General features: G+C 36.0%; 1 protein-coding gene across 3 annotated transcripts in view; it reads left to right on the top strand.

Moving 5' to 3' along the window:
- LOC131044816 (protein unc-13 homolog) overlaps positions 1 to 14,470 on the top strand; it is a 193,899-nt gene that overhangs the window by 76,722 nt on the left and 102,707 nt on the right. For all 3 annotated transcript variants that reach the window (XM_057978251.2, XM_057978253.2, XM_057978252.2), the window contains 5 exons: positions 225 to 434; positions 842 to 943; positions 2,794 to 3,024; positions 9,201 to 9,281; positions 10,312 to 10,404. In XM_057978251.2, coding sequence (XP_057834234.2) covers positions 225 to 434; positions 842 to 943; positions 2,794 to 3,024; positions 9,201 to 9,281; positions 10,312 to 10,404 — 717 coding nt within the window. The remainder of the gene's footprint in view (positions 1 to 224; positions 435 to 841; positions 944 to 2,793; positions 3,025 to 9,200; positions 9,282 to 10,311; positions 10,405 to 14,470) is intronic.

The raw sequence follows: 14,470 nt of genomic DNA, 5'->3' as shown, positions 1-14,470 counted from the left end.
AATATGTATCTTAGGCTGTCAAATGGTCATATACCTTGTAATAGAATGCATATTTCAACATGCATCATTCTATGACTTTAAAACTAATATTAATTTGATTTAGGATGATGAAGAACATATTGTTTGAGAGTCACCTAGATGTTTGTTCTGGAAAATATGATTTTAATTTTTTTTTTTTCTTGGTTGATAAGCTTATTTTACATATGTTTCTTTCTATGTTTTAGGGTCTTCCTTCTCCAGCAAGTGTAACTCAGCGTACAGAATCTTTGAAAGCTATGAGAGAAGTTGCTCTTGCACTTGCAGAAAGGCCTGCACGGGGTGACATAACAGGCGAAGTTTGTCATTGGGCAGATGGTTATCATTTGAATGTCCGGCTTTATGAAAAGCTTCTTCATAGTATTTTTGACACATTGGATGAGGGCAAGCTTGTTGAGGTTTGTTCATCTATCAGTTGCTTGTTAAAATCTGCCTTCTTACTTGCAGTGCCAATGAACAGCAAATTACGATTGACATCCTTTGAGTGCATCAATACTGAATGTGATTTAATAATTATATTTAAACATAGTCACCAGGAAATTTGAGTTTAGAGAAGGACACTTCGTCCTCATCCACATCCCCAACCCCATAACTGTAGCCACAACTCCATGTGACTATATTTAAATGTGATATAGCTGTATCCTTATTCACATACTTGTACACTCTCTTTAAAAATTACCTCTATATCGCCATCTCAGTACACGTATCCCATGTCTCCTAGTGATTGTTGCCCTGATGCCTAAAATAGTTCATCATTCATGTTGCAATTTTTTATATATACATTGCTGTTTCCACCGTTTTCCAGGAACTAGAAGAAATTCTTGAGCTTCTGAAATCATCGTGGCGAATCCTGGGCATCACTCAAACCATTCATGACACGTGTTATACTTGGGTACTTTTTCGACAGGTACATTAGGATATCTCTATTCTGTTTATATGTTAAAGTTATAAAAAGACAATAATGAGGAATGCTTCTTTCATTGTTGGAGGAGGGACTTCAATAATAAGGAATATGCCATGAAGAAGGATCTTATTTGTGAAGTCACTGGGTTTGTGCTGTGACATTTTTAGGGCAATTTTTTCTGGAGTTTTAAATTTACATATCTCAGATTTCATGTCTGTAAGCTCAATGTCTTTTCACAGACTGCAAACATGTGGCAATGACATTATTGTAATGAGATGGAACATTAGATGTTTGCTGCTAGGTAAAAATTGATATAGAACCAGATGGAACATTCCTTGTCATGTGAAATTTAGATTGCCTTGTGAGATTCGACTGATGTGAATATTTTGATATTTCAAATTTCTGCTGCTATGTTCAGAAATGTAACTTATAAAAACAAAAGTAAGAAAGACACAAAAAACTAAGAAGCATTGTATCAACTTCAAATTCTAAATATGTCAATGAGACTGAAAAGTACAACCGACTAAATAAAGTGTGTGATGCACCTTTGCCATAAAAGCAGCAAAACATTGCCATGAAAGCAGCAAAACATTGCCACGAAAGCAGCAAAACATAGCTTTATCAGAAAAAGTGGAAGCCCTAGGAAGAAAGTAAAGCTTAGTTGGAATTATCTTAGACATAAAACTACAGGAGGTATAACAGAGTAAATTAAACTACTCTCATAGGAGTAAGGAAGTAACAGGAGTTGGCCCTAAATTCATAATCATTATTAATTATGTCTGTATTATGAAAGTAGCAAAACATAGCTTTATCAGAAAAAGTGGAAGCCCTAGGAAGAAAGTAAAGCTTAGTTGGAATTATCTTAGACATAAAACTACAGGAGGTATAACAGAGTAAATTAAACTACTCTCATAGAAGTAAGGAAGTAACAGGAGTTGGCGCTAAATTCATAATCATTATTAATTATGTCTGTATTTGCTATCAATAGCCCTACAGCTACAAATAACAAGTTTAAGGCTGTCTGGAGAATAGTTGAACCTGATGGGAGTCACTGGAGTTAGCCTTTCAGGCTGTAGAATATACCTTGTTAGAAAAGAAAAGGAGGAAGCTACCCTCTATACAAATCTAAGCAGTATGGGAAGAGTTATATATGATAGCGATACAGACCTGGTTCTCAATTGTAGGTTATATGTATAGAAGAGCAGCTGTGACCCTATGACCAGTGGTGGATCCTAACAGATCTTTGTAACTGTCCATGTGTTGGCTACCATTGTACTGCTCCACTACTGCCAATACCTTCAGCAACAGATCACAGGGCAATTGATTCTGCTACCAACCGAAGTGAACCAGAAGAACACATAATCAGTCTGCCAAATGTAGGAAAATGCTATAATTACTGAAATTCCCAGCTCCATGAGAGACAAAACCAAGTATGTCAAACAAAGTATTCTACTTGTGCTGATTTCTAGTTCTAAGTGAAGAAAGATATTGATTATACCTTTTTCTAAATGAACACTTCAGTGAATTATTTTGTTCCTATACATTTCACTATAAATTCAATTATCGAATACCTTAAAGTTTACTACCTCTGGTTCTTCTTTTTGAATTTATGTTTAGAAGTGTTTGCTTACTTACTGCAAAAGAGGTACTGTCAGAAGCTTTATAAAGATTACAGAAAAGTGTGCGAGCTGCACTTTCCTGATTTTACTATCTTACTTTTATGGATGCTTTCATGTAGATGAGAAAAAAGCAAAATTAGTTCATTTATTTTGACATGGTTGGGTTTAAACTTCATGATTATAGGATCTTTTTCACCCAGGATGTCCTCAGAAATCTGCATTTTGGCTGCAAAGTTTGTTTTGACAGGTGAATCGGACCTTCTACAGCATGCAACACAGCATATGAAGAGAATAGCATTTGATGGACAGCGTAGCACTCAGGAAAGACTGTATATGAGAAATTTACGATGCTCACTAGACAATATTGATGGGTATAAAGAACTGACTTTTGTGCAGTCTGTTCTCATCCCAATCAAACAATGGACTGATAAGCGGCTTGTAGACTATCATAAAAACTTTCCTGAGGTATGCTTAACTACAACTTAAATGTTTTTTGATCCTTTTGATTGAAAGTTGTTATGCTAATAAGTAATGGCCAGGAAAATTAAATTCTCTTTTATGATGGATAATAAAGAGGAAAAACTATACAACTCAAAGATAAAATATTGATACTAAGAGCTCCAACAGTTCTTGTCTAGAAAATTCGTCATCAAAAACTATGCAAAGAAGAAATCTGAAATATTTGATATAGTACACATTTTTTCTGGAAGCAGAGGAGCGTCCTGCCATTTTGAATTACTACTAGTAGATTGTAATCCATTTTGAATTACTACTAGTAAATTGTAATCTCATTTAAACTTGATTTTTATCTTGTTGCAAACAATTTATATTTCACTGGCTACTTTTCTGGATGAGTCTCAGCAATCCTGATTTAGATATAAGTAGATAGAATATTATGAATTTAATGAATACAGACTCTTTTAACAATCTTATAAGTTGTAGCTTTTTCATCTTCTAGTGAGATGTCTTCTTTTGGTGCTCCAGCCAGTTGTTATTCCTGGCAGCGTACTGCAGTTCCATTTACATACTTTGTTTTTCAGAGAACATTAATATTGAAAAATAACTTCAATTTCAATTTATTCCATAAAAACTAAAAAATAATTTAGCATGTACAAAGTTGCCCATTTGATTATTTTGCTATCTGAAGAGCTATCTGACATACTTGTAGAATAATTAACTTTATTTGTGAATTTGCTCACTGTAATGTGCCGTACTTGTGCTTATTTCTGTAACTCATCTCATTCTCTTCACGGCTGCCTTGACAATCTGCGTCATATATGAATTCATTCTATTTATAGTTGTTCCCTGTCTTATATTCCATTTAGATGGTAATTTTATTTGCAGTTGTTGCAGTGACTGTAATTTATGGTGGAAACCACTAGCTAAGCAAATTCAATCTGCAATACTGTAATCTGTGAACACGAAAATCTTAAATTGTTTATTGTGTGTTATCCACTGCTAAGCAAATTTGATCTGCAATACATTTATAATTTCTAGTGACTGATTCTAAAGGTTATTTTCGAGTTTATATTTTAAGTTGATCACAATAATGTAGTGTACTCCTTTCATCATGTTCATGAATCTAGATTGCAGAAAGTATCTGTCTTGTTTCTTTAGTGGATTTTTTCAAAATGGTACTTCTGTGGATCTAGAACATGGGAACTGTTTTAAATGGTTCTAATTAATCTCAATAGTATGCTAGTTTGATTGAAATGGTCGGACACAAACAACAAATTGGTTCATGGATGATTACTTACATAACTCACAGATCTGTAAAATTAGAATGAAAGTTAGCCTAAAAATTGGTTGGTTGTTAAGCAATCTAAGCCATTAAGGTTTAAGTAAATATAACATTGATTACATATCTCCCAAAGCAATATTAGTTAGCTTTTCTAAACTAGATTAAACTTTGAAAGCATTGAGAATAAGAAAGAAAATTTTAACCATGTTGAAGCTGAGATAAAGGCTCTTCCTAAAGCATATCTACCATAGAATGAGGGAATTTTAAAAATATAGCAGGAAATTGGAGGATCACGACATTCAATCTATTCTATTGTCATGATAAAATTGATAGTATGCTCAAATCTACAACGGTCCTCTTGATTCAAACTTGGGGATGCAAAGTTTATTGCATCATTGCTTGTGTATTTGTTCTTACATCAGAAAAACAAGCAGAACTTTCCAACAAAGAGTGAAAGAACGCCATGTAGACATCCATTATTGCCACACAAAGAGCTTACTTGAGCAAATCATTCACACTTATCTGCTCACAATATTTGTATAGAGGCTAAAGTTCTGGTAAAGGAGGATCACTTATGAGGAGGAAACTATGAGAACTAAGATTTTGTCAAGCATTTTGAAAATCAAACGAAGATGAAGGGTTGGAACTTAGTGACTGATATAATTTTGTCATTCACAACATTAGGAGTCTTAATGGAACACATTAATGCTATATAGATAATAATTAGCTAATATTTGTTAAGAAAATCAACCATAATGATCAATCCATTTCCTTCATAAACCCATGAGAGAAAAGCATGCATACAAGTATATAGATAACCAAATGCAAAGATCAAAGACATCACAAGATAAAACAAGATATACCTTGGCGAAACCCTTATGTTACCCCGAGTTTCTGGGATGGGGGATGCTTTTCAGAGGCCCCGATTTTCCGAGCCATTTTTTGGGGATGACAAAGGGGACGGCTATATAAAAAATGGGGAAAATATAAAATATATAGGCAGATTTTAAATATTCATATGAAAACATGGATAAAGCATGCATATATACTTTATAGAAACTTAACATATAACATTTGTGTTAATTTGAGAGTTCACATGAGAGTCAAAATCAAACAAATTAGCAAAACTCAAACCTTAATTCAAATTGCTTTTGGAATTCATTGTCAATAGTGATATTAAAAAATAGCATACAAGTCACAACAAAATGTCCAAAGGCTACAAGTTTCACTTTCAATTACAATATGAAAATACAAAAAAAGAAAGAACACTACTTCCTTTTAATCTGCATCTCTCAACGCTGCATCAAATTGAAGTCCTCTGAGTTCTGCAAGTTGCAATATTTTTTTGACAAACATAAAATGAACTCAAATGGATTGAAAAGGGCTGTTTTTTCCATAAATAAATAAAATATATATTTTTAATCATTTTAGTGTTTTTTCTGTTTTAAACAAGTGCTGGGAAAAGGGGGATGGCTGGCTGTCCCTGAGACAATTAAGGGATGTCATAGATGTCCTCAGACATCCCAGGGACGACTAGCCGTCCCCTTTGAAAGTCCCTGACGTCCTCACGTTTTTGGGGCATTTCCTGTGATCTGCTAAATTTTGGTGATGGCTATGGGATGTCCCCGACGCGTCCCCCCATCCTTGGGACATCCCAGAACGGGGACATGCCAAAAAGGGACGGGGATGCGTCCCTGGGTAACATTGGGAAACCCTCATAGAGGGAAAAACCTAGTCTCCAAAAACATCCATGATCAATGTATTGTTTAGCAATGAAACATTATAATACATTTACAGAGCCTCCTTGAATGTCTCTGAAACATGAAGCCTTTCCAACGCATCCTCCATGTATCCACACATCCCGTGCCATGTTTCACATATACACTCTTTAGATGAAGACTCAATACAGTGATAGCCAAGCCAAAACCCCAACTAGCCAATCTTAAACCATTAAATATATGCTTACTTTTATAGGCACAAGCTTATACAAATACAACCAAGTGATAAAGTAAAACCATGTGACTCAAAACCATGAGTTCCTAAAATCCATAGACCCCACATTTACTTTTTGATATAAACATTAAATACCTTTCCCACGTGTGACCCACATAAAGTGTCTAACTTATTGTTTCAACTTTGCAAGTGGGTCCAAATAATTTTTTTAATGTTGCTAAACACATCATCTGGGATGTGTTGAAGATATAGCTGTGATAGAGATCCTCAATGCAATATTTATCTCTTCTTGTTTCGATTCATTAGCTTCCGTTTTCTTGCCTTGATCGCCTTGGGCGGCTGTCGGTGACTCTTCATGTTGCTGTGGCTGTTGGTGAAGTTGATGTGGCTGTCAGTATATTCGTGGCTGTTGGTATTTATGTGGCTTTCGGTGCAGATGTAACTGTCCGTGCCTTTCCCTCTTCTTTCGTGTGTCTCTTCACTGGCATTTCCGATACACATATTATTGGCTTCTCTCATTTGTCTTTAAAAAAAAAAATCAAGAAGATGGTGAATGTAGTCTGTTAGATCAGATATATTATCTGTTTTCTGTGATCAGAGATTTCAGTCTTATGAAGGTTTATAGATTGTTTATGAGATGTATCATTTGACTTCATCGTTTTGATTGATTTGTAGAGAGTCAGTTTTATCCTATTGTAATTGATAGTAATCTGAAACTATCATCAGCTGTATTCATTTTCAGAGATATAATAAAGTTCATTTTTGGGTGGGCTGGGTTTTTTCATCCTTAGGTGGAGGGTTTTCCCAGGATAAATTCTGTGTATCTTGTTTCAGATTTCTGTGTTGCTAAAACATTAACAGGATGCACCACAAGCAAATAATTATTTAATTACATGATTAAATTAAAACAATGTTATGCAAGGTGTACAACACCTAATCCTAACAATATTAACTACTTTTTCTATGCATTGATTATATCATCATATATATATATATATATGCTTCGATCTCTCTTTCTCTCTATATATACACTGCCGTGCGCAAGGTGTAGGTATTCACAGGCAGGTGAATTTTGTTTTCAAAGCGGCATCAAATTTTTAAATTTTTTTGCAAAATTTTCATTGAAAAAAGATTTTTTTGTTTTAACAAACGGGTGCAGAGTTTTTTGTCAGGCCACTGCTGCCATGTCTGGCTGTGTTGGGTTGCCACTGCCCCCCTTTTCCGGTGCCGACGCCTCCTTCTGGCCATTGGCAAGCTTGACCACCACTTCGCCGCGTGCGCTACACTTGGCAGCTGCTTGCGCCCTGCTGCCACTCTGTTTGTGTGGCTGTGCCACCTCCGTGCCGCTGCTGCATCTCCCAACTGATGCACCACCACTGTGTAGCCACCGTGCAGCCCCTCCACCACTAGGCGTGCATTATATATATAAGAAGCTTCGATCTATACCAATCAAAAAAAAAGAAGCTTCTATCTATAATCTTGTCATTCATGCCAATTATGGGCCACAAAGTGTAGTCCCAAAATTAGATTTTCTCATCTATGTTATATTTTTCCCAAATTTTGTTTTACTAGGTATAATATTTCAAATGTGGAGTAAGCATCATTATAAATTTTTTAAAGAGCTTTGGAAACAAAAAAGTTTTGTGAAAGTGCATTTAAAAAAATTTATGGACTTATCAAAATTAAAAAACATCAGGAAGGGATAAACCTATTTATTTCTTCACAATGTGTGTTTACCATAGGTCAGTGTTTCAAATCTCAGTGCGTACTCGCCAGATTCACTTGTTTCTGCAGCAGATGAGTAACTGATGCATGACTTCCAAGATGAGTTTGCTGCAAAAATTGTGAGTATAGTGTGCACTATGAGTTACTTAGTCATTTGGCCTTGATGAGTCGGACTGGACAATTCAGTCACTGCAGAAAACTCTGCATAAAACCTTGTTTTTGGTCAATTTTTTGTCTCTAACATTTTTTATCTCAGCAGTGTGAATTTATTTACTGATGGCTGGTTAAAAGTGATAAAATTATGAAAATGACGTGCCATGAAAGTCTCATGGTCTTAAAGGTCTTATTTGGGCTTGGTTGCGGGGGCTCCACTCATCAACCTTACCTGTCAACTGCCACTTTGGTTTCAAAAAGAAAAAAGTAACAAGTTTTCTTGTGCTATGCTAGATGGAAAAGCAGCAATTTCCTCCATTATTTGGCTCAATTAACACAATAAGCATTTCCCCCTGTTTTGCAGAATATTTCAGCATTTTTATAGTTTCCTGTAATTTTCCTGATAAAATCCCAAGTAATCGAGTTCCATTTATACTTTTGGTGTGCTGAGTCAATCCTGATTTTGAGTAGTTCTACTATGATCAAAATAGACTTATGCATTTTATACATTCATTCTTTATGCTTCTCATGCATTATTTAAGCTTTTTTTGTATATTTATGTTTATTTTATTTCCCAAGTTTTGGCCATGCTTTTTGCCGAGTCAATTTTTTTGGGTTGCCAAGGTTTAGTCGAGTCTGAGTTTTTGACCTATGCTATATATAACCAACCAAACAGTCAAATCATTTGGATGAAGAATGTCACACTTTTAGTGGTGAATGGATGTGTCAGACTTAACCAACACTAATACCTCATTTCTGTCATTGTCAAGTCATGTCCTTTCTAGTTTCTGAAGCCCCTGCAGCTATATTTGAGGAAGGAATCTATGAAGCATCTTAGCATAAATTTAATTATTTTTGTTTTAAACTTCTTAGATTCAATAAAGGTTAAATCTTTTCCCTATTTGTTATAAAGGCATATCTCTCATGCACAAAGCATAGTAGTTATATCAATATGTAATTTGTGACATTAATTCTTGATTCTAGATTATTTTGGTTTCTGGCTTCTTCACCAAGGATTTTGTCATGTATATTACAATCTGATTTTTTGTTCCTCAATTTAATATCCCAGGGATCAAGCATTATGGAAGGGATAGTTACGGCAGCTATGGTTGCAGGGAGACTTATAGCTGGAGAGTCTGATCAGACAGGGGTGAGCTTTATTCTATATGATTAGATAAATATGTTTTCTAATAGGAAAGTTGTATATTTAAAAATAGTGGAGTTAAAAATAGGTCGTAACTCGTAACTGGAACATGGACATGTATGGTATGTAATCTAAACTACCACAATCTATGAGAGGGAAAAAAGCTATATCCAAAGTTTTTATACCGTACTTGTTCAACTTGTGAATATTTGTAACATTTAAAAGTTGAAATAGCCTTTGTTTGGTTTTCTGTCTCCTAAATTGTACCTTTCTGTCTATAGATTTTCTTTGTGAGTAGTGGCAGTTAAATGTTTGATCAAATTGACAATTTTTTCTTTTTTCTACTTTATAGAGATGTTTTTTGACACTGGATTACTTACAAATGGAAGTCTATCTTGATTTTAAATATTGGTTTACTCGTTCTAGTAATTTTTTGAAGTTGGTTCATAAATCAATGTGAGACAGGGCATTTTTCATAGCTTATAATTTAGAAGCAATTGCTCCAGTTTTACAACTTTAGAAGCAATTGCTTTCTCTATCAAAAGGAAGAAATTATGTTCATGTCCACAAATGACCCAAAAATTGTGAACGGGAGTCAAAAAGTATCATTAGTTTCAGTAAATAAGAATTAGGGTAAAATGACCCTAGATTATGAAAAAGTAACCAAGTGCTATGCATTAAGGAGATCTAAGTTTAACAAGGGGAATTCTCTTTCCTTGATTTGTTTGTAAGTCTTGTATATTTCACAACTTTGAACTGATAAATACCTTTGAATTCTATATTATATGAGAATGATTGTTTTTTCCTCTTTGGGATATTTTTGCAAGCTTATTTCTGGGTCGATGAATTTGATGACTTATTTTGTAACTACTATCAACTTGCCACATTTAATTTTTAATTGTTCTGAGCGTTGCTACTGCTGTAACTGCTCTGCTCGTCTGCAGGAAAAAGTAGAAAAACACCTTCATATAGGTTTCTGATGAGACTTGAATAGAATGTGAAGCTTATATTTTGAATTTTTCTTTGGTCAATACAGGTGATGAGGATGACATCTACTGCAGAAATGGCTGCTGTTTCCAAACAAACAGAAGATTACATCTTGTCTTCCATCAAAGCTGCATATGAAAGAGTTAGTCACTTTAATTTCCATCCCAATGTATTATTATAGCCGGTTATGTTTTACCTGCTATCCTGTTGTGAATTGAAGAATCATCTGTTATAAGGAGATCCTCCAAAACAAATATGATTTATTTTCAATAGAAATATCTGAATTATAAATTTTTGCAACATTAATATAAAGCTGTTAGTCTATATGATCCTTTCTTTGGGTGGATTCATTCTTTTATAATTTGTTCTATGGCACAGTTAAAATCTTCTAACAGATCTATTTAAAGGCACTCTTTACTTGGTTACTGCTTTAATATGATATTTTATCAACTTTATGAAGAAGCTTTACTAAGAAGAAGCATTTCTTCGTGGAATCATATGGAATCTTTTTATTGGAAGTGATGATTGGAATCGATTATTATCTTTTTCTTACCTAAAGACTCATCGATAACTTCGTTAAGGCCTTATACAACATTCTTGTGGTACTTGAGAAATGTGGTTGGGTGACAAACAAGCTCAGATATCTTAAATATATATCTGAACTCTTGTATTTCTTTTACCTCCTTTGCACTACTTATTAATTTTTCATCTAAATTTTTTTTACTGACACAGCACAAACATTTCCTTTAACAATTTAGTTTATGTTTGGAATTGAATTTTATCTTTTTATAATAAGAATGTTTATTTCAGAGTTCCCAAACTCGCCGCGAGTCAGGCGAGTTCGCCGAGTTGGCGAGTCGAGCCAAGCTCGGCGAGTTTTGCTGACTCGGGACTCGGACTCAGCGAGTTTTGACCATAACTCGCCTGACTCGCGAGTCAGGCGAGTTATGGCAAAACTCGCCGAGTCCAAGCTCCAAAACTCGGCCACCACAGGTCAATGTTTTGACTTGTTTGACTGGTTAGTATGTTCGTCAGGATTCATATATGGAATATAACATTTAAGTATAAGTGACATACTTTAAGTTATATTCCATATATATTGTCAGGATGTTTGAGAGTGGTTTCGGACCTCCATGAGTTATAATGCAAAATCTAGTTTTTGGAGGATCCTTCAAATTTCTAGACTTAGTCAAATTTCAGGCCATTTCAAGATCAGGATGACATTCCAGACTTTTAAGGCGAGTTCACTCTGACCATGATGTAAGGGATGGGACCTAGGAGGACACTATGCATTCAACCAAAGTTTGATTTAGCAACTTGAAGCGTGACCAGATAGTACACAAGAACCCTAGGAATGATCTAAATAACCCCTAATCACTCAACTGACCAAACCTCCTTCACTCCACCTTGAGGAGATCCACCTGATTTGTTGACCTTTGAGAAACTCAATCCCTTTAATGCAAAGGCTAAGACACTAAAACGACCAACAACAAAACTAAAAGAGCTAACCCTAGAAAGCAAAAAGTGGGGGTCTTCATTTGCAATGGGGCGATGTGTGAGTACCTCACAACAAGGATGTTTCTTAAAATTTTGAAAAAAGGGGGTGAGTTGGGGATATTTCCTACCTATCCCCACATCCCAAAAAGTCCCCCCATGGGGCACAAGGTTATTTTTGGCAAGGGACATGTCTCTGAGGAGCATATTTCAAACCCTTCTGGCCTCACAATTCCCCCTTCCATCCAACATATATATAGCCTAAAAACTAAGAGGTCCAAGAAAGACCAAGGTCAACTATAGTCCCAAGGTAAAACCTAAGTTCAAAAAGCACACTATTTAATGCTACCATACACAAGCATTCCTTACAATTTCCAAGTGAAGATGTTCATGATGTCTCATGTTGGTGCTCCCAAAATTTCAATTTGGCCAAAGAAAATACTAAACAAAAGCCCCAAACAAGTAGATACTCTACCAGCATGCCTTTCATGGCATAACAAGCTAGCACACATTATAATTGGGCTTTATTCAATAATGGGTGCATGAAACAAGTTTTAAATTGTTAAAAATCTCTTAATTTCAAGGTTTTTTTAATTTTGCCGAGTCATTGCCGAGTCGTTGCCGAGTCACGAGTCGAGTCGGCCTTGCCGAGTCCGAGCCGAGTCTGAGTCTGGGAACTTTGGTTTATTTACATACGGAATTCATTTATTGTCTAGATTATTGCTTAATCTTGTCCATTCTTAGTGTTTGGGCTATTAGTTAAGGTTGACCATTACTTGTGAACTACTCATTGTCATTACATAACACCACCACATCCAGGTGTAGCTGTGGGTTATGCCTCTTGGTGTAGTTAGTAGCAATGTTTGAGGACTCGGACTTGGCGTGGACTCAGCAGCCCAAAATAGGACTTGGACTTGGGACTCAACAATAAAATAAACTGTAGTTTTACAAAATAAAAATAAAAATTAATGCATCTAGTGAACATGAAAGCTTGATTTGTCATAATTCAAACATTACACGTCATATGATCTTTGAACACTCATATTTCATAATTCATACTCAATAACTAGTGGGGGTTTGGGAGTGGAGACCCTAATGGGTTTGAGGGGCAGTAGTGATAAGTTACAAGGCGTCAAATGTGAGAAAAACCCAACGATAGTGGCATTTGGGGGCTATGCCTTTGAAAAAATGTTTTTTGGATTATTGAAAATGGACAAGTTTGAGCCAAAATATGAAGAAATGGATGAGTTTGAGCCAAAATATGAAGAAAAAAAACTCACTTTTTGCTGTTTTAACACGCTGAGATAGACCCGAGAGTTTGTGCTCGGAACTTGGGAATCCAAGTCTGGGACTTGAAGAGTCTTGGGGCGAGACTCGGACAAGTACTGAAATATCCCAAATATTTTTTTTTGTTTTTTAGGACCAATAATAATCATCAACTAGCAGATAACCCGTTAAGGTTAGAAAACATAAACTCAAAGCTTGCTGAAAATTGCAACCCTTCCACTTTCTGATCACCAAGTGCCCAATATGGGAAGGTGAGAGCATATGGTGAATAGGGGATCGTTAGATCTCAAATCTGTTGAAAAGATGAAGTGAATACAATACTGGGTGGCAAGCCAGCCCCTTCCGCTTATCCAGCGGGAAAGCAAGAAATTTGGTGGTGAACCAGCCAAGAGAAACATACAACAGACACAAATCACTCAACCGCGGTATTTCAGTGGGAGGACTGAATTACAAATAAACTCACCTCGACCGCTTATGCAGCGGGAGGACCATTACAACCAATCATCACTCGACCGCTTATGCAGCGGGAGGACTGAATTACAATTTAACTGAAATAGGCGGCAAGCCAACCTCTTCCACTTTTCAGCGGGATGAGAGTTTACAAGCCAGAATGGTTAGTAGTACTACTACTTAACCTTACAATAACAGAGAGAGTGAGAGTAGAAGAGCAATGCTGAACATCCAAAATAAATAGCATGAAATTTTGCAAACATCAAATCTGCAGGCTGGAAATGTAAAACCAGCAGCCTATGAACTCACTACAACACTCATAACTCTTTCATTACTCGCCCAATTCACCCCAAATCAGTTCTAAACCAAAACTATACCCGCAACAATGAAAACAAACCCAAAGGAAGCTATCAAAACACTCTCATTTATTTAGCACACATCCCAATGCACTCCCTAAACCCAACGCCTAACCAGAGAATTTCGATTTGCATTATAAAATTCCGTACTCAATGCAAGGTGCTAAAAACTTACAAGATGAATCGCCAGTGGCAGGAAAGATGGATGAGCCGGTACCCAGAATGATGGAATCGCCTGGCCAAGAGGTATGAGCAAAATATAGTTTCAGCAGCTCTGCGACCAGCAACCAGAAAACACTCCAATCCCACACAAAACACTCCACAATTTGCAACTCACTCACCAACAGCACTGGAAATACAAGGACACAGCTAGGTACTATCTTCCAAGTACGAAACTGAGACTTAGCTAGGAAGCCACACTTCGAAGCTCAGATTTTTCAGCCAATCCGGCAGCATAACGATGCAATTTCATAAGATAACCAAAATGGGAGCCCAAGGCTCTTATTTATAACTTCTAATTCCACCAAATCCAAATGCAAATGCTCACAAATGCGCCCAAATTCAACTTTCCCATTTGCATTTCATTTACCCAAGTGGACCCAAGGATGGCGCCATACCATA

Source organism: Cryptomeria japonica, chromosome 8, assembly GCF_030272615.1.
Source record: "Cryptomeria japonica chromosome 8, Sugi_1.0, whole genome shotgun sequence".
In the NCBI taxonomy this organism is placed as follows: domain Eukaryota; kingdom Viridiplantae; phylum Streptophyta; class Pinopsida; order Cupressales; family Cupressaceae; genus Cryptomeria; species Cryptomeria japonica.
Note: the sequence above shows the minus strand (reverse complement) of the source record. Positions and strands in the feature narration are given on the sequence as shown.